We start from the raw sequence: 27,197 nt of genomic DNA on the forward strand, positions 1-27,197 counted from the left end.
AAGTGAGGCATTGTCAAGGGAGACATTAGGAAGAAGAAAGTTGTTCAGAAAGAATTATATAATTTACACAGAAATAACATTAATAACATTTGCCGTTTTTCAACAAAAAATGTTGATATGCTAGTTATTAAATATGTGTAAGTGTTTAAATGAACATGTTTTAAAACTTTTTAACATCATTCCATCTCAATATTCCATCCAAGCTTAAATTGTCCGATGAAACAACGTCCTGACGAAAACTTCTGTCAAAGTTATGAGTGTTGAGTTGGTCTTTTTGGTGTTTGAATCTGTGAATAATCCGTTGCCAATCAAAGAATTTTGGATGCATCAAATGTACTTTCGACCATAACGATAAATGGGAAGTTGCTGGATAAAAGTAAAAAGTAAGACGGGCTTAAATTATCGAGAAATGAGAGATGCATTCGCCATCTTGTTGTTCTCTTTAGTAACATTGACCTACTTATAAATTGCATTGTTAAAAAATGGAAAATATGAGTCAATGATTTTCCTCAAGTTACAAATCAGACAGTGTGACCAGTGCAATATATGTGAAACACATGTATCATTATTTAGACCTGTTATATAATATAAGGCTGAACATGTAAAACCCAAATGTCTATTGGGCCAGAATATTTAAATAAAAATGTGATTTTATTGGACTATTATATAATATACATCATATATAAAGCATTTAAATTAAATGATTCTAGTTAAATATTTTTTGCATTTTGAAATCTTAATCTATAGGATGTTTAAGTCTCTAATTATATATAATCACAATGATGAGCTCTATTACATGTTTTAGCTTTGAGCAGATAAAGATCGAGTCAAAGGCAGGTGAAAATAAATGCCGGACCTGAAAGATCTGCGTGCTATTTTTAGATAAAAAAAAATGTTGATCAGCTCCCATTGAAGCTATATATATATGTATCTTGATCATATATATTTGAAAATGAGTGAGTCTATTTCATTTCTTTTGCTTTACATTCAAAATGCTTCATTGAAATCAGGCCAAGCATATATTATTCAACCCCAATGTCATTATTTACAAAGCACCTTTGCTACAGGGATTGATTATATACGTATACGTATATATACGTATACATCACCAGATTTTTAAGTTGTGATCATGGGACCATGGCATTTTGTATATATATCCAATACTTAAACTTTTATGGTTATGAAATATATGTGTGAACAGCTTTTGTGTGTAATATTAGTAGGAAGCAAGAAATAAATTATTGAAATATATATCACTACCAGTATATATAATTATTTGTCAAGTATGTGTAGTAAGAATGACAGTACAGACAAGTAAATTGTCGAATTTTCGAGGCAATCTGCCCCTTTATATCAAGACACAGGTAAATTACATACGATCACCCATAGACATATAGAAGATGGAACAGTTACACAAATTTAGTAGATAAAGAAAAATATTGTATGTTTATGAAAACGATCCCCTTGGTCGATAATTAGTTCGCTGAAGAGTGAATTCGAAGGACCTATTATAATTGATAAGAAAACGTCTTAGTTGGTGTACATATGGTACAAGTAATTAAATAAACAAATAAATAAATAAAAGATGATAGACCCTCATGATCATTACCAGTAACTCTTGTGATTATATATATATTAAAGGTCTGGAAGAAGTTCTAGAAAAAAAAAATTATATGATTTAATTTTGATAAATTAACTTTCAAGAGATGTACGTGTCATACTCTATTTTACGGTGTAATGTGCTGCGTAGAGAGGTGATATAGCTTATAAGTAACGGTTAGGAAAATTGAAGCTGAGGTTGGGCGCTCGTGTCCTTGTTTGTCCTTCGGCAGGCTCGTGATTGGTCATGCATGACCGAATCTCCTTTATTTCTCCTTCAGTCACCTTGATGTATCAAAGATATGGCTTCTTTTATGTATCGGTGGACAAAATGTCACAATTTTTACCTGTTCATTATATAAATAATTTATGCAGTTCAAAATCAGCAGATGTTAGTTCTATAGTAATAGGTCATTTGGTATATATGCATATATATACATTGTAACATACAGCATCTAATTAGAACTTGAACAAGCACCTGTTTTAGTTGTCATGGTGACCAGAAAAAACTTTAATAAATATAGATTTTTGGCAAAACTTTTTTCCCTTATGAGAATTGAATCTTGAAATATTCATTGTGATGAAGAAATGAATATCTGCCTTTTCAAACATAGGCATATAACTTCTCCACATTATTAATTACAGAAAGGCCAAGTTTAGTATAACATACCGTATCCTGGGGTCATTATTGTAGCCTTAACAACTGTTGATTAATGAGATGTTTATAAGATTCTGTACATCCATGGCTACATTCTCTTGGCCAGGTGTTCAACCTTAGGGTAAAATACAGTAAAGATGACCATGTTTTCCAGGACATTTTGGGAAATAGCCAGCTGGTGGAAAATAGGAATTTTGTGTGTGGCAAAAGTGTAAAATTAGAAGCTTGGGGAAAATCATGAATGAAATATTGCATTTTTACAGATTTTAGTGAATTTTGAGGTCTTCATTAATTAGGAATGTTTGGTTTTGTATTTTTAAACATCCTATCAACAGCTATGTTCATTAAAGGACAGCCTCCCTGCATGCGAGGCACATTTTTATTAATTATTCACTAAAATCATCATAATCAAAATTAGTTTTGAATTATTCATTTTCTGCAAAAAACAAAAATTGGAATGAAATTTTATGTTTATAAAGGTAATATTGTTTGCTGGAATTTGGCAGATTATGGTTAATATAATTATTGAAACAAGTTTTGTTAAATACATTTGATTGCAAACTTTACAACTTTGTAAATGGGTGATTGATACTAGGAATGTTAAATAGGTCAAACCTCATGGTAAATAATAGGAACTGTATATATACCTACAGGGTATATATTGTATAGAACAATAGGCTTTACAGCTGTTTGTGAGGTCAGTTCTCTTTTGTTTATGTCTGTATGTACAATGACTAGCTGATGATGATTTATGTCACTCAGAAGTTGAATAGACTTCACCAGTCTATGGAATTTCTTGAGGGCTCATCATGATTACTGGGACATGTATACACTTGCAGATGTTACACACACTATGACTATATGGCCCCCCCAACCCCCCACTAACTCCCACCCACACGCATACATACATCCAATCCATTCATTTGCATGAGTTGATGATCAGATACACATGTTGGTGGACCATGGTTATCTTAATTACTGAACAGTAAATTAATCTATAATCAGCATTAATATTCTTGTACATATAGTTATAACATGGTTAAAAAGTGATTCCACTAAATATTAAATCATCATGCAATTGTTGTTTAAGAATCACTAAACAACAATGTAACACAATAGCTATTGTCTAATTATTGTAACTATTCAATGAATTACAGCTGTGTACCATTACCATAGAAACCTGTAGGTAAGGTGATGATGGTGCCAGACCAGCTATTTATAGCTGCAGGGAGAGAAGTACCAACATGTACAGTGCGCCTCAGCCTCCCCATCAACTAAATATATCCCTGGTAAAATTTTCTCTTGGAGCAGAGAATTTAGACAGAAAATTAGCTCCATTATCAGAAATAATTAAGGTTGGTAGATTTAACATTACCTGTACAGTACAGATGTCTACTTCCACTAAATCGTAATTAGGAGTACTCGTTTCACTTAACATGTAGCGTCCCTATCCCAGGCAGTGTTATATAGCTAGACTGTAAGAGCTCTTCATGGTGAATTAGTGACGTCCTGATCCCAGACAGTGGCACATCTATATAAAAACTGCACCAAGGTCGGAATATTACACCTTCCCCTCTCCACCAAACTTTCTGGACTTTAAAAGTGTCTGTGACTGGGATCTATCATAAAATAAGGTTTGTAAAATCCTGTTGTTAATTTGTGTCTGAGAGGATATTATAGAATATTTTGATCTAGATTCCATTTTGTAGGAACCTTACACAGCTGTAGGAGCTAGCTGTTTTAGACTGTTTCGGCCTGCACTCTCCTCTGTAGCAAACCTTGACTGCGTAGAATGTTCATCTAAAGACTAGCTACCAGCCCTGAAGATTTTGTAAAGAATTATCCAACTTAAATTGTTAATGAATTTAAATCTCTCATCTTTTATATATCATACAATTATACAGAGTAAAATTAGAAAGCTAATATATATACCTTGTGTACAGGTATGGTAAACATGATTAATTCTATATACCAAACTCATTATAATGTTTATAAAGCATTTGAGTTTTGTCCCTAAAACATATCATGATAAAAATAGAATTTAACTATGTCCAGTATATAGGTTACTTGCATTTTGGTAATAATATAATTAGAATTCATATTTTTAACAGACACTGTATTTCTGTTAGTTTTCAAAGTGACTGTATTTTGTTTTTATTTAACACAAGTTGGGCCTGAAATTTTGTCTATAAACACTTCAAGTGTGTAAAAGTTTAAAGGATTCAGGAATGATGTCTCTGTATCACATATAGAGGCTAGCTGTACTGTTCTTGAATATACAATATACAATATACAATATGCCGATCTTGCAGTAAATACACATATATTGCATAGCACCATATTGAATCAGAAAGATCACATATCTATGACATACATCTGGTATGCCTGCTGGGCTTAGGTAATACAGTGCTGAATTGTTTACCACTTGTTTACCCCTTGTTTACACGTTGTTTACACATTGTTTACTGTCCAGCTCTGTTATTTAAGGTACTGGTCATGGCTCAGTAATGTGTATTGCCAACATTCCCGAGGATGAGGCTACTCTGATAACAGCCGAACAGCTTCTGAATCTAGTTCCTCCCAACTTCCTGGTGTATATAACATCTGTATCACATAATGTACTTGATATTTCTTGAGAATTTGAAAAAAAAAATATAGGGATCACTACTCTGGGTTGAAGTTAGGGTTAATGTCCATATTTTTGCTGCAAATCTCATAGAAATTCTCATGAATGTGCTATAATATCGTGCACGTGTATACAATATATTACGATATATGTATTTATAGCAAATCCCATCCATTTTTCCAAAACTCTGAAATTTTGTTACAATATTATTGAATCATTATCCTTGAAGCAATACAACATTAAAGTGATGTTTCCAGTTGATAATTCCTTGGCATATATTATATACTAGTAGAAATTTCACTGTGCTAATAAAAGTTTGTTTATATTTGAGCTTTTTAGGTCATCTGACCCAAAGGGTCATCGTGCTTCGTCCGTCGTCCGTAAACTTTTTCTTTCAAAACGCTACTCCTCCTTAACGCTTGGGTGGATTACTTCCAAATTTGGTTTGAAGCATCATTGGGAGAGGGCAATCATATTTTATATAAATGAGGCTGGTCTGACCCCTGGGGCCAGAAGGGCGGGGCCCCAAAAAGGGAACTTAGGTGAATATTACTATAAAATCCTACTCCTGCTTTACCCTTGGGTGGATTACAACTAAATTTGGTGTGAAACATCATTGGGGGAGGGCGGTCATATTTTATATAAATGAAGTTGGTGTGACCCCTGGGGCCTGAGGGGCGGGGCCCCAAATGGGGAACTTTGATGAAATTTTGCTATAAAATCCTACTCCTCCTTAACCCTTTGGTGGATTTCAACCAGATATTGTGTGAAACATCATTTGGGGAGGGTGATCATATTTTATATAAATGAGGCTGGTGTGACCCCTAGGGCCTGAGGGGTGGGGCCCCAAATGGGGAACTTTGATGAAATTTTGCTATAAAATCCTACTCCTCCTTAACCCTTTAGTGGATTTCAACCAGATATGTTGTGAAACATCATTTGGGGAGGGCAGTCATATTTTATATAAATGAGGCTAGTGTGACCCCTGGGGCCTGATGGGCGGGGCCCCAAATGGGGAACTTTGATGAAATTTTGCTATAAAATCCTACTCCTCCTTAACCCTTTAGTGGATTTCAACCAGATATGTTGTGAAACATCATTTGGGGAGGGCGGTCATATTTTATATAAATGAGGCTGGTTTGACCCCTAGGGCCAGAGGTGCGGGGCCCCAAAAGGGCAACTTTGATGAAATTTTGCTTTAAAATACTACTCCTCCAAAACCCAAAAGTAGATTATTACAAAATTTGGTGTGGAACATCGTTGGAGGAGGACAATCATATTTTATATAAACGAGGCTGGTCTGACCCCTGGGGCCAGAGGGGCCGGGCCCCAAATAGGGAACTTTGGTGGATATTTGCTATAAAATCCTACTCCCCCTTTACCCTTTGGTGGATTTCAACAAGATATGGTGTGAAACATCATTGGGGGAGGGTGGTCATATTTTATATAAATGAGGCTGGTGTGGCCCCTGGGGCTAGAAGGGCAGGGCCCCAAAAGGGGAACTTTGATGAAATTTTGCTTCAAAATACTACTCCTCCTAACCCCCATAGTGAATTATTACCAAATTTGGTGTGAAACATCATTGGAGGAGGACAATCATATCCTATATAAATGAGGCTGGTTTGACCCCTAGGGCCAGAGGGACGGGGCCCCAAAAGGGGAATTTTGGTGAATTTTTGCTATAAATCCTACTTCTCTCTAACCCTTGGGTGGATTAATACGAAATATGGTGTGAAACATCCTTTGGGAAGGGTGGTCATATTTTATATAAGCGAGGCTAGTGTGACCCCCGGGGCCTGAGGGGCAGGGCCCCAAAAGGGGAACTTTGGTGAATATTTGCTGTTAAATCCTAATCCTCCCTAACCTTTTGGTGGATTACAACCTAATTTGATGTGAAACATAAGGTGACGGCAATCATATTTTTTAATGAGACAGGTCTGACCCCTGGGGAAAAAAAGATGGGGCAAAAGGAGCGCTTAGGTTAAACATTTCTTAAAAATGCAATTCCTCCTTAATGCCTTAATTGATTACAACCATATTTAGTATGAAACATCATTGGGGAAAGGCAATCCTAATTGATATAAATGAGTCTTGTCTGACCCATTGAGACAGAGGGGCATGCCCCAAAAATGGGAACTTGGCTAAAATTTTGTTTTATGATGCTGCTCTTCCTGCACAAGCTAAATGGATAAAAACCAAATTTGATCTAAAACATAACTGGCTGAGATAAATAATTTATGGTAATAATGCTGGATTGAGGGGTGTGTCCCTGCTGTAAGTGTAAGTGTTTGTCAGATGACCGTTAAGGCCCATGGGCCTCTTGTTAAAAGTTATAAAGCTTATTATCAACAATATATTGACCTCTTTAAGACATGTGTCAATATATTATAAAAATTTCTTCATGAGGTACCAACTCGTTCATGATCATGGATTTAATAGCTAGGTGAACACGTATATATATGAGGTGTGTCTATATTTATAAACATGTGACATGTACTATTTACTGGTTTTTATCACAAAAACACAAAAAATGGTATCCACTGATTAAAAATATTTCAAATTAACACAAATATGTGGAAAAATATCTACAATGCCCCAAAAAAGGATCGCTTAAAAGACCAAAACTTGTTATAACAAATTAAATATAGATGCAGAGCATGGTAGATTTTTTTAGAAATGAAATTTGTTATTTATCCTCTTAAAATATGAAAGATGAAAGAGAAGCTAGAATTTTTTAGAAGGTGGTTTTAGTATGTAACTTTTGGTTATGAATGAAAGAAAGAAAAAGTTGCTGTTTTTGATCAATCATGATTACTGTGGTATCTTTATGTAATGATTGGTGTCTTGTCATGATCATCTCTCCCCTGTTAGAGAACACATGTGTTCCTGTGATGGTGAGTATCATGTACACATGTGTACCTGTGATGGTGAGTCTGTACACATGTGTACCTGTGATGGTGAGTCTGTACACATGTGTTCCTGTGATGGTGAGTCTGTACACATGTGTACCCGTGATGGTGAGTTGTACACATGTGTACCTGTGATGGTGAGTCTGTACACATGTGTACCTGTGATGGTGAGTCTGTACACATGTGTACCTGTGATGGTGAGTCTGTACACATGTGTACCTGTGATGGTGTGTCTGTACACATGTGTACCTGTGATGGTGAGTCTGTACACATGTGTACCTGTGATGGTTAGTCTGTACACATGTGTACCTGTGTTGGTGAGTCTACATATGTATACCTGTGATGGTGTGTCTGTACACATGTGTACCTGTGATGGTGAGTCTGTACACATGTGTTCCTGTGATGGTGTGTCTGTACACATGTGTTCCTATGATGGTGTGTCTGTACACATGTGTTCCTGTGATAGTCAGTTTGTACACATGTGTACCTGTGATGGTTAGTCTGTACACATGTGTACCTGTGATGGTGAGTCGGTACACATGTGTACCTGTGATGGTGAGTCTGTACACATGTGTACCTGTGATGGTGAGTCTGTACACATGTGTTCCTGTGATGGTGAGTCTGTACACATGTGTACCTGTAGAATATCTGGGAATGATCATGAGGAGCAGACAGATCCACAACACAGTAACACTGACTATTTATATATAGGACACAGCTGGTACCTTATCTACATGTTGGGTGTATTATACTAGTGGTAACCACTGGCCAACACTTTACAGTTGTCTAATGACTTTATTATGATACATTTCGACATTTGAACTAAAGTCCATATTCTTCATCTGTTGATATGCGCTGTGCAATGTGCCTTCAAACATTTCATGACTCTTTTGAAGTTGCACCAGTGGGATTCTGCTCCAAACCTGTTTGAAATGATCCTGAGATGGTCCTGATATGACCAAGTGTGTTGTTATTTTTCCAGTCAGTCCGAACTCCAAGATGCCTACCATCTTGAAAAACACATTTTAAATATCCTCTACAGTTCTGCTGGTGCCATTGAGCTTAAAATTGGTAGGGATTCAAAGGAAGGGAAGCTGATCATGACAAAATGTTGTTTTTAGGCCACCCATAAATACATTGTACTTATGTTATAGTATGGCATGCGCATGCAGTAATGGCGACCATTTTATGGCATGATTGTACCAAGTTCAACCAGTGTGATTCAGCTCAACTACATACTGAAGTGATCCAGAAATTATAAATCCTTACTAAGTGTTGTTATTATAACTATAACTTTAAATTTGGGAGGCTACCGGTTGTAATGGTGTTTTAGTATAAATTTTGGTAATAAATAAATGTACATGAAAAGTTCTTTTTGCTTTCAATTGATTTATAATTATTGTTCATCATAGATGTGGCATCTTTATGTAATGGTGTCACAGTTTTTGAGATTTAAACCTTAAAGTTTAAACATAGGCAACTGTTACTAAATATATTTATTTTTATTATGTTTTAGACAATGGCTTTGGAAGGTGTTAGTCTTAAGCCCTCAAAGGAGGTGGAGGATTTTGATCTGGAGGACATTGACAAAATTCTCTCACAGCTGACAGCAGAAGAGATTGAGGAGCTCAATGGCGACTTTGACCCTGATGTGAGTAATTATGTGCGATGTAAATATCACTTTATTTTCCACATTGATGCACAATATTGCAGGGGTATAACACCGCTAGCCAAACGCCAGAGAAAACATATTTTTATGCTGGGGCAGGTGAAAATTGTTTTGGCAATTAATGATCAAAAAATGTTTTTAAATTATTCTCAAAAGTAAAAATATGAAAGGTGTTTACTGAACTACATTTAAAATAATGACATTCTTACGTTGTAGCCATGGTAACATTCTAATTTGGTATATATCCATACATTCCAATATGGCATCTATGATAACATTCTAATTTGGTATCCATGGTAACATTCTTATTTGATATCCATGGTAACATTCTAATGTGGTATCCATAGTAACATTCTACTGTGGTATCCATGGTAACATTAATATTCTAATATGGTATCCATGGTAAAATTTCAATGTGGTATCCAAGGTAAAATTTCAATTCTATCCATTGTAACAATTATTGTATAATCTATTAATTTCAGAACTCATTTCTGCCACCAAGTCAGCGTATGAAACCACAGACCACAAAGGAAGCGACGGGTCCATATAAAGCGGGAGAAACTTCTGGCCTTCCTGGAAAAGAAAGCCAAAAATGAGAAAGACTGGGAACAGATGAAACCTTTTGTCAAAGAAACCAAGGGTCAGTCACTAAAGGGGAAACTCAGTTAAAGGGGAAAGTCTCAGTCATTGTGTAGCAATTGCAAGAGAGAATACTCTGTCACTGGGTTACAAGGGAGATAACTCATTCATTGTGTCAAAGGGAGAAAACTCCCAGTCATTGTGTTAAACGGGGGATAATTCTCAGTCAGTGAAGCAAGTGAGATTTCTCTTAGTGTGCTTCAAGGGAGATAACTCTCAATCAATATGTTATAAGGGAGATAAATATCTCAGTGTGTTGCAAGGGAGATAACTCCCTGTCGATTGTGTTACATGAGAGATTACTCTTTTAATATGTTTCAGGGGAGATAACTATATGTCATTGTGTTACAATGGAGATAAGTATCTCTGTGTTACAAGGGAGATGACTCCCTGTCATTGTGTTAAATTAGAGAGATTAAGCTTTTTATGTGTTTACAAGGGAGATAACTATTTGTCATTGTGTTACAAGGGAGATTACTCTGGTCATTGTGTTGCCAAGGACTCACTTTATTTTGTCTCAGAAAGAATTACTAAAAGTGAATTACTGACATTTATAATTCAGTCCGATACAGGGCCGTGGTGGCCGAGTGACTAAGGTGTCCCGACACTTTATCACTAGCCCTCTACCTCTGGATGGCGAGTTTGAAACCCTAAGTGGGGAAGTTGCCTGGTTTTTCTCTCCGTACTCTGGCTTTCCGCCACCTCCAAAACCAGGCACGTCCTTAAATGACCCTGGCTGGTAATAGGACGTTAAACAAAACAAACAAAGAGTCCTATACCTTATGTGCAGGAAAATGGAATGTATACTTATATTTATATCATATGCTGACAGACAGTGAGAAACTTAACGTAATCTTTGATTTATAGGGAAAGTGTATAAACCAAAAGAGGAACCCAAGGCCCAGATACACGAAGACGAGACTGTACAGACAGAATGGGACGACATCTTAGCTGAGGCCACAGAGGAGGAGCTTGTCGACCTTGCTGGTAACATCATGTCATATGATATACTATCACTTAATACTAGATATTTTGTTTCTAGAGTCAGAGATCCGATTGGGCCAAATGAAAAATACCCAGTTCTCAGGCCCTCCTCATCTGCTTTAAAGTTAACAAAAAACAGTAATCTCATATGTTTTTCCCTGTTAAATAAAAAAGATCTTTCTCATTTTTCTTCGAGAGAAGAATGTGTTGAAACAAGCATTAACAAAACCAGTTATATCGGTTTTACTATTTAAACTTAAGATTAGAACACATGTTCATTAATGTGAAACAAATTGGTCATTATATACAGATGGTCACTATAGACAGGTATTCACTATAAACAGATGGTCACTATATACAGTTGGTTTACAATAGAGATATTGTCACTATAGACAGGTGGTCACTATATACAGTTGGTCACTATATACAGTTGGTCATTATAGAGAGATGGTCACAATAAACAGGTGGTAACTTTAGAGAGATAGTCACTATAGACAGGTGGTCACTATAGAGAGATGGTCACTATACATACTGACCTCCACAGATAGATGATCACTATACATACTGACCTCCACAGATAGATGGTCACTAAACATACTGACCTCCACAGATAGATGATCACTATACATACTGACCTCCACAGATAGATGGTCACTATACATACTGACCTCCACAGATAGATGGTCACTATACATACTGACCTCCACAGATAGATGATCACTATACATACTGACCTCCACAGATAGATGATCACTATACATACTGACCTCCACAGATAGATGGTCACTATAAACAGATGGTCATTATATACAGTTGATCATTATAGAGAGATGGTCACTATAAACATGTGGTCACTATAGAGAGATGGTCACTATAAACAGTTGGTCACTATAGATATTTTGTCACTATAAACAGGTGGTCACTATAAACAGGTGGTCACTATAAACAGGTGGTCACTATAAACATGTGGTCACTATAGAGAGATGGTCACTATAAACAGGTGGTCACTATAGAAATATTGTCACTATAAACATGTGGTCACTATAAACAGGTGGTTACTATAAACAGGTGGTCACTATAAACAGGTGGTCATTATAAACAGGTGGTCACTATAAACAGGTGGTCACTATAGAGAGATGGTCATTATAAACATGTGGTCACTATAGAGAGATGGTCACTATAAACAGGTGGTCACTATAAACAGGTGGTCACTATAGAGAGATGGTCACTATAAACAGGTGGTCACTATAAACAGATGGTCACTATAAACAGGTGGTCACTATAAACAGGTGGTCACTATAGCTTGATATAAGAGAATGTTCCATGGATTGTGTTTACTACGAACAATTGATAAGTGACCTGTTTTGAATGTGTAGCTAGATAGTGCCACGTATTATTATTTATTATTACTATGGCCTAACAATTAACAATTTGTGCACATTCTTCATGAACATTTCACTTAGTAAATTTATAAAAAATATCAATTTTCATCTTCTCATCCTGATTTCTCTACATCTGTCCCTTTTCCTTCCAACTATTTGCTATCTTTCTATATAAATCAATGTAATCATTTTGTGTCGTTATCACACTTTCTGTAACATATATTTGTGGAGAGGGCTTTTTCTAAGTTGTAATAACTTGTGCCCGATCCTTTTGTTTATAACAATAAAATGTTTTCAAATCAAATCAAGAGAGATGGTCACTATAAACAGGTGGTCACTATAGAGAGATGGTCACTATAAACAGGTGGTCACTATAGAGAGATGGTCACTATAAACAGGTGGTCACTGTAGAGAGATGGTCACTATAAACAGTTGGTCACTATAGAGATATTGTCACTATCAACAGGTGGTCACTATATAGGGGGCCGCGATGGCCGAGTGGTTAAGGTGTCCCGACACTTTATCACTAGCCCTCCACCTCTGGGTTGCAAGTTCGAAACCTACGTGGGGCAGTTGCCAGGTACTGACCGTAGGTCGGTGGTTTTTCTCCGGGTACTCCGGCTTTCCTCCACCTCCTAAACCTGGCACGTCCTTAAATGACCCTGGCTGCTAATAGGACGTTAAACAAAAACAAACCAAAACAAACCAAATCACTATATAGATATTGTCACTTTAAACAGAGATGGTTACTATAAACAGGTGGTCACTATAGAGATATTGTCACTATAAACAGTTGGTCACTATAGAGATATTGTCACTATAAACAGTTGGTCACTATAAAGAGATGGTGACTATAGAGAGATGGACACTATACATACTGGCCTCCACAGATAGGTAGTGAGGTTTTATATTTTATATTACAGCTGTATTGGGATTCCATGGCATGCTGAACCAGACACAGTACTACGCTTCCCTGGAGAGTGATAGTATATCTCATACAGGAGGCTTCTCAGGTAAATACTGGCTTATATATACCTGTTTAATTAGTTACAACAAAAAAACAGAGTTATTATTATAATTTTGATACAAAATTTCACTTAAATGATTGTGAAGAGTTAATCCTTTTGTCAAATTTGGAATAAAAATTTTTTTTTTAAAAGGTTATGTTTGAACATGTGTTATGAGGCATGTGTCTGGATTGTGTATGAAAGTGTGGTTCATCACTAACAAGTGTTCTGCATGCTCCAGTTTAGTCACACAATCAGGGGTTTGTCACATATGGTCACACAAGGCCCACGTGGTCACTCATGGTCACTCACACACGGTCACTCACACATGGTCACTCACACACGGTCACTCACACATGGTCACTCACACATGGTCACTCACACATGGTCACTCACACATGATCACTCACACATGGTCACTCATGGTCACTCACACACGGTCACTCACACACGGTCACTCACACACGGTCACTCATGGTCACTCACACACGGTCACTCATACACGGTCACTCACACACGGTCACTCACACATGGTCACTCACACATGGTCACTCACACACGGTCACTCATACATGGTCACTCACACATGGTCACTCACACACGGTCACTCATACATGGTCACTCATACATGGTCACTCATACATGGTCACTCACACATGGTCACTCACACACGGTCACTCACACACGGTCACTCATACATGGTCACTCATACATGGTCACTCATACATGGTCACTCACACATGGTCACTCACACATGGTCACTCACACACGGTCACTCACACACGGTCACTCATACATGGTCACTCATACATGGTCACTCATACATGGTCACTCACACATGGTCACTCACACATGGTCACTCACACACGGTCACTCACACACGGTCACTCACAAAAGGTCGATATGTTTCATGTAGTCTTGTCAGCAATATGTTTTTATGTTTAATCATGGAGAAGAGAAACCATTATTATTTACATATGGCCTTGCAATTGGATATGTTTGTGTTTTAAATGCATGTGAACCTTGTATTGACAGCATCTCCAGGTAAGGATACAGATCAAACTCATCAAATGTTAGGCCGGCCTTTAATAAATATCTGTTTGTTGTGTCTCTCCCCATACAAAGTTGCTGAAGTCAATGTTAATTAGGCCGGCCTTTAACAAATATCTGTTTGTTATGTCTCTCCCCATACAAAGCTGAAGTCAATGTTAATTAGGCCGGCCTTTAACAAATATCTGTTTGTTATGTCTCTCTCTATACAAAGTTGATGAAGTCAATGTTAGGCCGGCCTTTTACAAATATCTGTTTGTTATGTCTCTCCCCATACAAAGCTGAAGTCAATGTTAGGCCGGCCTTTTACAAATATCTGTTTGTTGTGTCTCTCCCCATACAAAGTTGATGAAGTCAATGTTAATTAGGCCGGCCTTTAACAAATATCTGTTTGTTGTGTCTCTCCCCATACAAAGTTGATGAAGTCAATGTTAGGCCGGCCTTTAACAAATATCAGTTTGTTGTGTCTCTCCCCATACAAAGCTGAAGTCAATGTTAGGCCGGCCTTTAACAAATATCTGTTTGTTATGTCTCTCCCCATACAAAGCTGAAGTCAATGTTAGGCCGGCCTTTAACAAATATCTGTTTGTTATGTCTCTCCCCATACAAAGCTGAAGTCAATGTTAGGCCGGCCTTTAACAAATATCTGTTTGTTGTGTCTCTCCCCATACAAAGCTGAAGTCAATGTTAGGCCGGCCTTTTACAAATATCTGTTTGTTGAGTCTCTCCCCATACAAAGCTGAAGTCAATGTTAGGCCGGCCTTTTACAAATATCTGTTTGTTGTGTCTCTCCCCATACAAAGCTGAAGTCAATGTTAGGCCGGCCTTTAACAAATATCTGTTTGTTATGTCTCTCCCCATACAAAGCTGAAGTCAATGTTAGGCCGGCCTTTAACAAATATCTGTTTGTTATGTCTCTCCCCATACAAAGTTGATGAAGTCAATGTTAGGCCGGCCTTTAACAAATATCTGTTTGTTATGTCTCTCTCTATACAAAGCTGAAGTCAATGCTGGATTTTGAAATCAAATATTTTCTCAAAGACACAGCACAGTATGATCTAGTCTAGAGATATACCTCATGAATTATATGAATTTTGTCAGTGTGATATTTGTTGGTATAGATGCACAGCAAACAAATATTTCTCATGGTCTGTCTTAGGATTGCTTGTAACAGTGATATCAAACAGTGCTTATACATTGTATTTTATACAGACTGTTTGCCTGGTGCAGCTTCAAAAAATGTTTTCATCATAATCATGATTTGGCAACTTTGGGAACTTATGGAATTAGGATTTGTTTTATGATAAAATTTGAATTTATCTGAAAAAAATTGTTCTATACAGAAATTAAAGTTATCTATATTTTTCAAAAACTAAAAAAAACAAAACAAAAACAAGCAAAAATATCATACAGGAAATATTCCACAACAAAGATTAATTCTTTTCACATTTTAATTTTCCAAAATATTTTTAAAAAAATTTTGTTTTGTAAATTTCCACATCAGAGGAAACTTCCTTGATCTGTGAATTAAGTATACTGTTGTTTATATGTTGTTTATGACGCTGTACGTTGCGTGCCGTTGTTTGACGTGACTAACCTTTGTTTTATATTTGCCTGTCAGATCCCGGTAAGTAACATATATCTCTAACCTCATCCTCACTTCGGACGTAGAGCACTCGCCCTATAGGTACATGTGTACATGGACAGATTGCCTCACTCTCGGATTTCGATTATTACGGAACATAATACTTTTACCGATCTAATCTGATGGAGGTGGGCAGATAAAGGTTCCGTCCTTCAGTACACATGTCCTAAGCTTTATTCTTCAAACTCTAGCATTACTTCACTTCTATTAGACTTTGCATGACCTGTTTTCAATTTAAGGTGTTAGTAACCCTTTTCTCATCTATACATTACACAAAATGTTCCCTGGTCGTTGTATACTTTGACTCCTGTAGTTCCTAAAACTCATATACCACTACATACACTCACAAGGATCCTCAAAAGTGTTAGTCACCAAACTCAAATGATGTGTAGTGATGTGCAAGAGTAAAATTGGAGAAGTTTCAGCAAAACAAAACATGAAGATATTCTAGTAATAGATGTTGAAGGCATTCTAGTTAATGATCGTTTGCTCTCTGAAGAATGTAATGAGAAAGTTGTGTCAAAAGCAAGTAAGAAGTCAGCATCTAGGTAAAAAATATGTGTTCAGTGTCTGAACATATTAAAAGTGGGAAATGTTTCTGGTCAGCGAAAGTATCATCATCTTTTTACAATGTGCACTTTAACCATAAAAGAATTACCGACAAGAAAAAAGAAGTACTTCAAATTTGTCTCGGGGTTTGTAAATATACTTCAGTAGTACAACTTATTGGGGCTGAGGTGGCTGAATAGTTAAGGTGTCACAATACTTTATCACTAGCCCTCTACCTCTGGGTTGCGAGATCGAAACCCACACGGGGCAGTTGCCAGGTATACGTGCCGACCGTAGGCCGGTGGTTTTTCACCGGGTACTCCGGCTTTCATCCACCTCTTAAGCCTGGTACTGACTGTAGGCCGGTGGTTTTTCTCTGGGTACTCCGGCTTTCATCCACCTCCAAATCCTGGCACATCCATATAATTAAATGACCCTGGCTGTTAATAGGGCATTAAACTAAACAAACCAAACAGCTCTACTCTCACAAAATATTTGAGATTTATTGGCATCACAGCTTAATTAGTAGAAAACATTTGTTTTGTTTTAACAGTTAACATAATTACAGCACTCCTACTTGTCAACCTTCAACTCGGCTTCAGCGCGTTCTCGCCTTCAGCGCGTTCTCGCCTTCAGTGCGTTCTCGCCTCGCTTTACAAGGCATGCTCTCATTACCTTACACTTATATATTAGATATTGTTGGTTTTCAAGAACTTAAACTCTCCATTCCTCAACTCTCTTTTACTTCATTTCTTTTTAAATTAAAAAAAAAAATTCTTCTTTATGTCTGAAATGTACAGAAATATACCTGTACAAGATCAGTCCTTAATACATGTTTTATATCCACTGAAGATGAATTAACACCACTTTGTAGTAAAAACTGGTGATGGTTTTCCTTGATTTAAATATTACGTATGTTATTCCTGCATGCTCTTGTTTACCAAAGGACAAAAAAATTGTTCCTGTTCTCTCAGGTATTACTGTTTTGATCAAAAATAAGCCCATGCCCATATATGGTATCATTAGTTCACTTACCACTGTCACTATAGACAGAAATATTTATCTTGATTTTAACAAGTTACCAAATTTTGTCAAATTCAGGAATGTTTTCTTAACTGGCTGTAAAATGAAAAGAAATCATGAAATATCTTAAGTGATTGACAATTCTAGGGTTATGTGTATATTTTATATAAGTATCTTTGTGTTTTAACATTGCACTGTTTGTTGTATAAGATAATCTTGTAAAATTATGTTGTTTGATTTGAATACTGTTGATTATGCATGTCATTCATTAGTTAAAGTTCCTTCATTGTCAGAAAGTGATGTCTCTTATTAAATGTAATAAGTTTATGTCCCGTTTTGGAGGGGGAAATCTGCTTTCTCCCTGATCATGTTAGCATCACCTGAAACTTATCACTTAAGAATTATTAAAATAGCTTTAGAATGACAGCAATGTCCTCTGATAATTTAAGAATGGTGAGTTATGTCCCCTGAGGACTTTATAATGATGAGTTATGTCCCCTGATAAACTAAGAATGATGAGTTGTGTCCCCTGATGAATTTAGAATGATGAATTGTGCACCCAATGATGATGCATGATGAGTTATGTCCCCTGATGATGATAGCATGATGAATTATGTCCCCTGATAACTTCACAATAATGAGTTATGTCCCCTGATGATGATAGCATGATGGGTTTTGTCCCCTGATTATAATGATTAATTTATGACCCTTTATAGGATCTGCCAAAGCACAGGCCCTGAAGCTGGTACCTTCCGAGCCCCCTAACAATACAGATGTGGAGGAAAGCATCAAGAAAGTCCAGGGCAATGATGCCAAACTGAAAACACTTAACCTCAATAACATCAAGGTAAGGCCAAGTCATGGTCTAGTGATTTGATATCAATTCAAGGCCCAGTTATGGTCTAGTGATTTAATATCAAGGTAATACTCAGTCATGGTCTAGTGATAAAACATCGATATAAGACTCAGTCATGGTCTAGTGATTTAACATCAATATAAGACTCAGTCATGGTCTAGTGATTTAACATCAATATAAGGCCAAGTCATGGTCTAGTGATTTAACATCAATATAAGACTCAGTTATGGTCTAGTGATTTAATATCGTCATGGTCTAGTGGTTAAACATCAAGTAAAAACTCAGTTATGGTCTAGTGATTTACTCTCAATTTAAGACTCAGTCATGGTCTAGTGATTAAACATCAATATAAGGCCAAGTCATGGTCTGGTGATTTAACATCAATGTAAGGTTCAGTCATGGTCTAGTGATTTAACATCAATATAAGGCTCAGTCATGGTCTAGTGATTTAATAATAATTTTAGGCTCAATCATGGTCTAGTGTTAAAATATCTAGGTCATGGTGACATTCTAGTGGTCATGGTGATAGAATATTTTTAATAAGAATGACATATATCTTAAGGAATGGATTTACCCAGTAAAATATGTAAAATGTATTTCAGTCTACAACAAAATTGCTTCTTGATTTCAAAATATCACTCAGGGGAACATTTAGTGATAATTCTTAATTTCAAAGAGTCATATCTAATATCTATACAAATGTACAAAATCTATTGTTCCATTATAAAACAAAAACTCTTATATGATGATATTCATTAATATAACAGTTTTTCTCAATGGAATGGATTGAGCCAATATTGATATTTTTTATTTCAGAATATTTCAAACGAGCGTCAGATTGAGATTATAGAGGGACTCAAAACCAACACCTGTTTAGAGACACTTGAAATGGCTAACGTCGCTATGACCGATAAAGTTGCTACAGTAAGTAGAAACTTATGGCTAACGTCGCTATGACTTTCAAAGTGGCCACAGTAAGTAGAAACATTCATGGCTAACGCCACTATGACTTTCAAAGTGTCCACAGTAAGGAGAAAAATGGCTAAAGTCCCTTTGACTGACCAGTGGCCACTGTAAGTAGAAACACTTATGGCTAACATCACTATGATTGTCAAAGTTGCCACGGTGAGTAAAAAAATGGCTAAAATCCCTTTGACTGTCAAAGTGGTCACAGTAAGGAGAAAAATGGCTAAAGTCCATTTGACTGACCAGTGGCCACAGTAAGTACAAACACTTATGGCTAACATCACTATGATTGACAAAGTGGCCACAGGAATTAAAAACACTTACGGCTAACATCGCTATGATTGACAATGTGACCGCAGTAAGTAGAAACACTTACGGCTAACATCGCTATGATTGACAATGTGACCGCAGTAAGTAGAAACACTTACGGCTAACATCGCTATGATTGACAATGTGACCGCAGTAAGTAGAAACACTTACGGCTAACATCGCTATGATTGACAATGTGACCGCAGTAAGTAGAAACACTTACGGCTAACATCGCTATGATTGACAATGTGACCACAGTAAGTAAAAACACTTAATGTCTATATTTCAGGTTGTCCCAGCTGCACTGAAGGCCAACAAGACACTCAAAGTGCTGAGTCTGGAATCTAACTTCATCAGTGGAGATTGTTTGGTGGAGATCCTTAAGGCTATTAATGAGAACCAAACAATTCAGGAACTCAGGTTTGCTAATCAGGTAAGAACTTCAAGCATGGTTTGATCACCAGTTTAAAGGTAAAGAAAAAACAATGGTTAGCTGTTAAACCAGGTTACAGGTTAAAATTGGTTAGCTGTTAAACCAGGTTACAGGTTAAAATTGGTTAGCTGTTAAACCAGGTTACAGGTTAAAATTGGTTTACTGTTAAACCAGGTTACAGGTTAAAATTGAATTGCTGTTAAACCAGGTTACAGGTTAAAATTGGTTAGCTGTTAAACCAGGTTACAGGTTAAAATTGGTTTACTGTTAAACCAGGTTACAGGTTAAAATTGAATTGCTGTTAAACCAGGTTACAGGTTAAAATTGGTTAGCTGTTAAACCAGGTTACAGGTTAAAATTGGTTTACTGTTAAACCAGGTTACAGGTTAAAATTGAATTGCTGTTAAACCAGGTTACAGGTTAAAATTGGTTAGCTGTTAAACCAGGTTTCAGGTTAAAATTGGTTTACTGTTAAACCAGGTTACAGGTTAAAATTGAATTGCTGTTAAACCAGGTTACAGGTTAAAATTGGTTAGCTGTTAAACCAGGTTACAGGTTAAAATTGGTTTACTGTTAAACCAGGTTACAGGTTAAAATTGAATTGCTGTTAAACCAGGTTACAGGTTAAAATTGGTTAGCTGTTAAACCAGGTTACAGGTTAAAATTGGTTTGCTGTTAAACCAGGTTACAGGTTAAAATTGAATTGCTGTTAAACCAGGTTACAGGTTAAAATTGGTTTGCTGTTAAACCAGGTTACAGGTTAAAATTGGTTAGCTGTTAAACCAAGTTAGAGGTTAAAATTGGTTAGCTGTTAAACCAGGTTAGAGGTTAAAATTGGTTTGCTGTTAAACCAGGTTACAGGTTAAAATTGAATTGCTGTTAAACCAGGTTACAGGTTAAAATTGGTTTGCTGTTAAACCAGGTTACAGGTTAAAATTGGTTTGTTAACAGATAAAAATTGGTTTGCTTACCTTGTAAGAGGTGAAAAAACTGTCTTATAAACATTAAAATGAGTACCAGGGGTCAACATTAACTTTTTTGTGGACAAGTAACATTTATATTCACTTGTCCGAATGGAATTATCACTTGTCTCACTTGAACATTTTCAATTAAGTTTAATGATGTTTTTTCAATGTCTGTGTGTCATGCAGTAAAACGATAACATTACAATGACAACTATATTACTGATATTTATTGGTGCTTTGTCCAAGTTACATAATGAAGAAGAAAAAAAATGCTACGGATTCGATTTACAGAAACTAAAGTAGTAGAATAGAAATAAACTGACTAAAACATGAACATAATTGTAGAAATGCAATAGTGCATAAATATCTGAAATACTATTTATGCTAAATCTTGTAATAAATAGCGGGCCTGATAGTATCAGCATATGTCGCCACTTTAGTCCTTCAAATTCACTTACAATTTCCTTGTACGCTTTTATTCATATTCCCTTTTTTTCCAATATGCATATTCAATTCAAAGACACCAAAGGGGCTGATTGAATATTTTCGGAAAACATGGAAAGTTTAGTTATCATCTGCATAGTGTTCCGAATTTTCGTTTCATTTTTATCATATGTATAAGGTGAAGTCTTGTGAATGTTGATTTTAGAATAAAAATAAACAACACAAAGACAATATTTGTTACTTGTCCCATCGGACAAGTGTTTCGATACATTCACTTGTCCGACAGTAATTTAGTCTGGTACCGGACAAGCCTTTATGTCGACCCCTGAGTACTTCCGTACCATGTAGAACTGTATTGAGCGTATATTTTGGATAAGATTTTGTAGTATAGAAAGGGGGATAATTTGAATAAAAAAAACTGAAGTACTGTAAAGTTGCATATAGGAACTGATGACACAGAAATGTACACAAGAATTGATGCCACATGTGTAAGGTACACGAGAATCAACAACACATGTGAAAGGTACACAAGAATTGATGACACATGTGAAAGGTACACAAGAACTGATGACACACATGAAAGGTACACAAGAATTGATGAGACATGTGAAAGGTACACAAGAACTGATGACACATGTGAAAGGTACACAAGAATTGATGACACAGACATGTACACAACAACTGATGACACCTGTGAAATGTACATAATGAACTATGTATTTAAAGAACTACTGACACATTTATTATATTTTTGCATGTTTTCCCTTCTACAGAAACCTGAGGCTCTAGGAAACAAAGTGGAGATGAAAGTACTGAAGCTGATAGAAGCTAACACCTCCCTACTTAAGTTTGGTATCCATTTCGAATTCCCCGAACCCAGAGTCCGTGTCCACGACAAAATACAAAACAACAATGATGAATGTAAGTACCTGATAGATAAGGGGTCAAATATGCTAAAATCAGTGTACGACTTCTTCTTGATAACCAAAAGCCCCAATATTAGGTCTGTAGCATGCTGGGATGAAGGGCTACCAAGTTTGTTCAAATGGATGACTTGACCTTCATTTAACGTCACAGGGTTCAAATATGCTAAAATCAGTGTACGACTACTTCTTGATAACCAAAAGCCCCAATATTAGGTCTGTAGCATGCTGGGATGAAGGGCTACCAAGTTTGTTCAAATGGATGACTTGACCTTCATTTAACGTCACAGGGTTCAAATATGCTAAAATCAGTGTACGACTTCTTCTTGATAACCAAAAGCCCCAATATTAGGTCTGTAGCATGCTGGGATGAAGGGCTACCAAGTTTGTTCAAATGGATGACTTGACCTTCATTTAACGTCACAGGGTTCAAATATGCTAAAATCAGTGTACGACTTCTTCTTGATAACCAAAAGCCCCAATATTAGGTCTGTAGCATGCTGGGATGAAGGGCTACCAAGTTTGTTCAAATGGATGACTTGACCTTCATTTAACGTCACAGGGTTCAAATATGCTAAAATCAGTGTATGCCTTCTTCTTGATAACCAAAGGCCCAGAGACGCAATATTAGGCCTGTAGCATGCTGGGATAAAGTGCTACCAAGTAGATGACTTTGACCTTCATTCAGGATCACTGGCCAAATATGCTTAAATATATCAAAACTCAGGTGACCGTTTAAGGCCCATGGGCCTCTTGGTTTTTTTTTTTTATTTATTTGTTTTGTTTTGTTTTGAAAATAAGATACAACAACGTACCTGTGCACTATACATGAATATCTACTGTATGTGCTGCATTAGGAAATATTTACAATAGTCAAGCTAATAATAACTAAACAGCGACTGTGAGAGGTGAATTGTGTATGTAAAAGTTCAGGTCATTGTCTTTACCAGTTCATTATCTTTACCAGTATTACTTACCAAAATATTTCAATATTTTCTATTGCAGTGAGGAAGAAACGGTTAGGAGATGCCAAATCTGAGTCCTAGATATCAATTTAGTCATGTGATTGGATTGTAACCAACCACTGCAGTCGTAAGAATCATGTGACATTAGACTATTTTAGAACTATTTTAATTAAGTACAACTTTCCTGTATGAAGGAAGAGGAGAGTGTCCAGTGCCATTAGGAGGAATGTCCATCTCTAGACAGGATGTCAGACATCCTGGATCCTGTCTGTGGGGAACCAAGGGAAATGTATTTCTCTAGATATCCTGTCCCAGATTCCTGTAAAATGACCCTGGGGTGGGACATCCTATCCCAATATTCCATAAAAAAGGCCATGGAGGGACATCTGGTCCCAAAAGTTTGTAAAAAAAAACCATGGAGGGACATCTGGTCCCAAAAGTTTGTAAAAAAGACCCTGGGCTGGGACATCCTGTCCCAAAGTTTTGTAAAAATATCCTTGGGAGACATCCTATCCCATTGTCCTGTAAAAAGGCCCATGGGGACATCCTGATCTCTCTTCTGTACATCCCCAGGATTGAGGGGAGGGGATGTCCTGATCTCTCTTCTGTACATCCCAAGGATTGAGGGGAGGGGACGCTTTGATCTAATCCCTCACTTTATATAGGATGGTCTAGTCTCTCAGCAGCTGTTCTTAGTCATTGATATTACCCAAAGGGAGACAACTCTGTGCTGCGATACTCAAATGATCGAGTCTACAATCTACAAACCCTATCTCATCATGGATGTTAGTCCTGGAATCAACATGACAGCAGTGGATTCTCCGAGGCCTTTAGTCTGAGTGACTCTCTACTGTGAACATAGTTTCCAAGGGGCACCTTATATTAATTACCTGCTGTATAAGTTATAGGACACAGACCACAGATTATAACCAGGAATATGTTACCTGTGTTGTGGACTTTTCTTACCTGGAGTTTATCTCTCGACATATTTGTATTGTTTGAAATTGTCCACTCTAGTAGAAAACATATTTGTAGTGTTGGCAACAAAACTGTCAACTCTAGAATAAAACATATTTGTATTGTTGGCCATGAAATTGTCCACTCTAGTTGAAAACATATTTGTATTGTTGGCAACAAAACTGTCAACTTGAGAAGAAAACATTTTTGTATTATTAGCCACAAAACTGTCCACTCTAGTAGAAAACATATTTCTGGTGTGTTTGTGCTGTGCCACAACAGAAAGCATTGTGAGATACATGGGGATTTAAAAATCATTTGTCATGATAAAATATAACTGTTTTATGAATATCTTGCTGTACTTGTTCAGAGTGGTGATATACCATTATGTACTGATCAAATGGTCGTGTTAGGCGGAATCTTTTTTAAGGCATGAATTGCTACTTAATGCTCAATACCTGTTCATGTCGGAGTTCCAGGATTTCTGCAGGGGGATGATTCTTAGCTGGAATTGACTGAACCTTCCCAAGCTGCCGTTATTGTGAGGCCTTTCCTGCCATTTTTTAGTTTCGGTGGATAATATTATTGTTTGTAAAAAAAGATATGTGACAGAATGTGATCGACTTTCCTATTATGTGAGTGAAAAAAAAAAACAGAAAAAAAGGAAGAAGAGTATAAAATAAGATTTGATAGTGAGTGAGAGAAAGGGATATTGGACAAAGAATGAGTGTGTGTATTCTATTAGCTGCTGTAAAGTCAACTGGTCAGGGGAGACAACCCCTTATCAAGGTAGACAACCCTTTATCAAGGGAACACAATCCCAAAGTTAAGAGGAAACTCATTGAGTGGATGTAACCGCACACAGAGAGTAACTTCCTATACTTAAAAGGCAATCCCATTACCAGGGGAGGTAACTCCTTGTCAGGGGAGGTAACTCCTTGTCAGGGGAGGTAACTCCTATCAGAAGACAACCCATCGCATGCTTGTCATTTGTTTTAGCAATACTTAAATTGGTTGTTGAAGTATTTCATTTTTTTGTTTTTATATAGAAAATTTGTATTATTTCTTAAATTATTCCCTTTATATTGAACTATATAACATGTATTATCTAGGTGATTCTTAAATATTTAAATAATACTACGTTTTTGTCCTGGTGGAGCCAGCTATATGTTATTAAAGCTGGTTTCTGTTTTTACTTGTCCCAGATTTTTATATTAATTATATATAGCTTTGTTTCATCTACAGCAATAATATAAATATGTAGCCCACTAACAGCCGTCTCAGGGCATAGATCCATCGCCAGTCACTGACCACTTAATATGACCATAGTGTCATTCTTTGACCAGAGTGTACCGGTCAGTGTCCAACCACAGTGTTCCAGTCATTGTCTGACCACAGTATGCTGGTCAGTGTCTGACCACCGTGTACCAGTCAGTGTCTGACCACCGTGTACCGGTCAGTGTCTGACCACCGTGTACCGGTCAGTGTCTGACCACCTTGTACCGGTCAGTGTCCACCCACCGTGTACCGGTCGGTGTCTGACCACCATGTACCGGTCGGTGTCTGACCACCGTGTACCGGTCGGTGTCTGACCATCTTTCAATGCCTACATGACTAGTCAGATCTATACACCGTGTTTTTGCTACACGAGGTGCTTGCCATGCATTATCAGTGTTGATTGTAGAACTGAAATCAAACTGAAAAATTCAACACCTAGTCCCGATTTCTTTAAAAAAAAATTATTAGTTTAATTAAAAAGATAATGTCATCATCCTTCAGTAAAGTCCATCATTATTACAAATAAAAATTGTCATCATTATGTAAATATGATTATGATTTTGATTTTAATAAGAGTTCAGTTTTTAAGGAATATTAAGTAAAAGATTTCTTCACTGCGACACCACAGACTTTGATTAGAAAATTGAAGTTCTTTATGAAACTTTCTTTATATAATTTCAGAAACCAGCAAGTTATCGACAGTGTATAATAAAAGTAAGAACAATATTTCCTTTTTTTTTAAAACTTTTTTTTAGATATCGGGGAAAGAGTTGTATTTAGCAAAATTAAAATTACAGATTTATTTGGTAATTAATTTCTCTTTGCTTCTTTAGCTTGTAAGATGTTTATTTTCTAGCAGATCTGAGATAGCTTTACTCGAGGTGCTTTTGTTACACTTGGATAGTTGTAGGATCCCACACACCGTCGGTTCAGCCGACTACAATAAAAAACAAAACATTCTGTCTTGTCTCCTGTTGTCTGTCTGGAAATAAATGAAATATCGTCTTTTGTTGTGTCTCGGTGAACAGATACGAGTGTTCTCTTGTGTACTTGAGTGTTTGAGTCTTAACGTCAAGTGTGTACTCATGTAAAATGTTTTACTGTAATGAAATGATGTTCACTCTTGTGAATTTATTTATCAGAGCTTCTCAGTAAGTTAACATATCTACGAAATTTATAAGTTTATCTAAGCCAAAGGCTCATGGTGGTATCCAATGCCCTTTTGTTCATCGCATGCATTAAATATTTCTTGTGAACACAATAACTTAAGTCACAGATTTTCATGAAACTTGGTATATGATATATTGATAAGATCATAGACCAGTAAAGTAATTGATCTGATTAAATTGTAACTTGCAGAG

The 27,197-nt window shown here is 36.6% G+C and overlaps 1 protein-coding gene across 1 annotated transcript in view; it reads left to right on the forward strand.

Moving 5' to 3' along the window:
* LOC117314894 (tropomodulin-1-like) overlaps nucleotides 1–26,796 on the forward strand; it is a 29,931-nt gene extending 3,135 nt beyond the window's left edge. Inside the window, 11 exon segments of the mRNA XM_033868989.1 lie at nucleotides 9,309–9,443; nucleotides 9,944–10,009; nucleotides 10,011–10,101; nucleotides 10,968–11,087; nucleotides 13,390–13,479; nucleotides 14,509–14,517; nucleotides 18,457–18,587; nucleotides 19,413–19,520; nucleotides 20,161–20,304; nucleotides 22,487–22,634; nucleotides 23,642–26,796. Coding sequence (XP_033724880.1) covers nucleotides 9,312–9,443; nucleotides 9,944–10,009; nucleotides 10,011–10,101; nucleotides 10,968–11,087; nucleotides 13,390–13,479; nucleotides 14,509–14,517; nucleotides 18,457–18,587; nucleotides 19,413–19,520; nucleotides 20,161–20,304; nucleotides 22,487–22,634; nucleotides 23,642–23,682 — 1,080 coding nt within the window. The 5' untranslated portion in view covers nucleotides 9,309–9,311 and the 3' untranslated portion in view covers nucleotides 23,683–26,796.
* Nucleotides 26,797–27,197: the final 401 nt, after the last annotated feature.

The sequence above is a fragment of the Pecten maximus genome, chromosome 17 (assembly GCF_902652985.1).
Source record: "Pecten maximus chromosome 17, xPecMax1.1, whole genome shotgun sequence".
In the NCBI taxonomy this organism is placed as follows: Eukaryota; Metazoa; Mollusca; class Bivalvia; order Pectinida; family Pectinidae; genus Pecten; species Pecten maximus.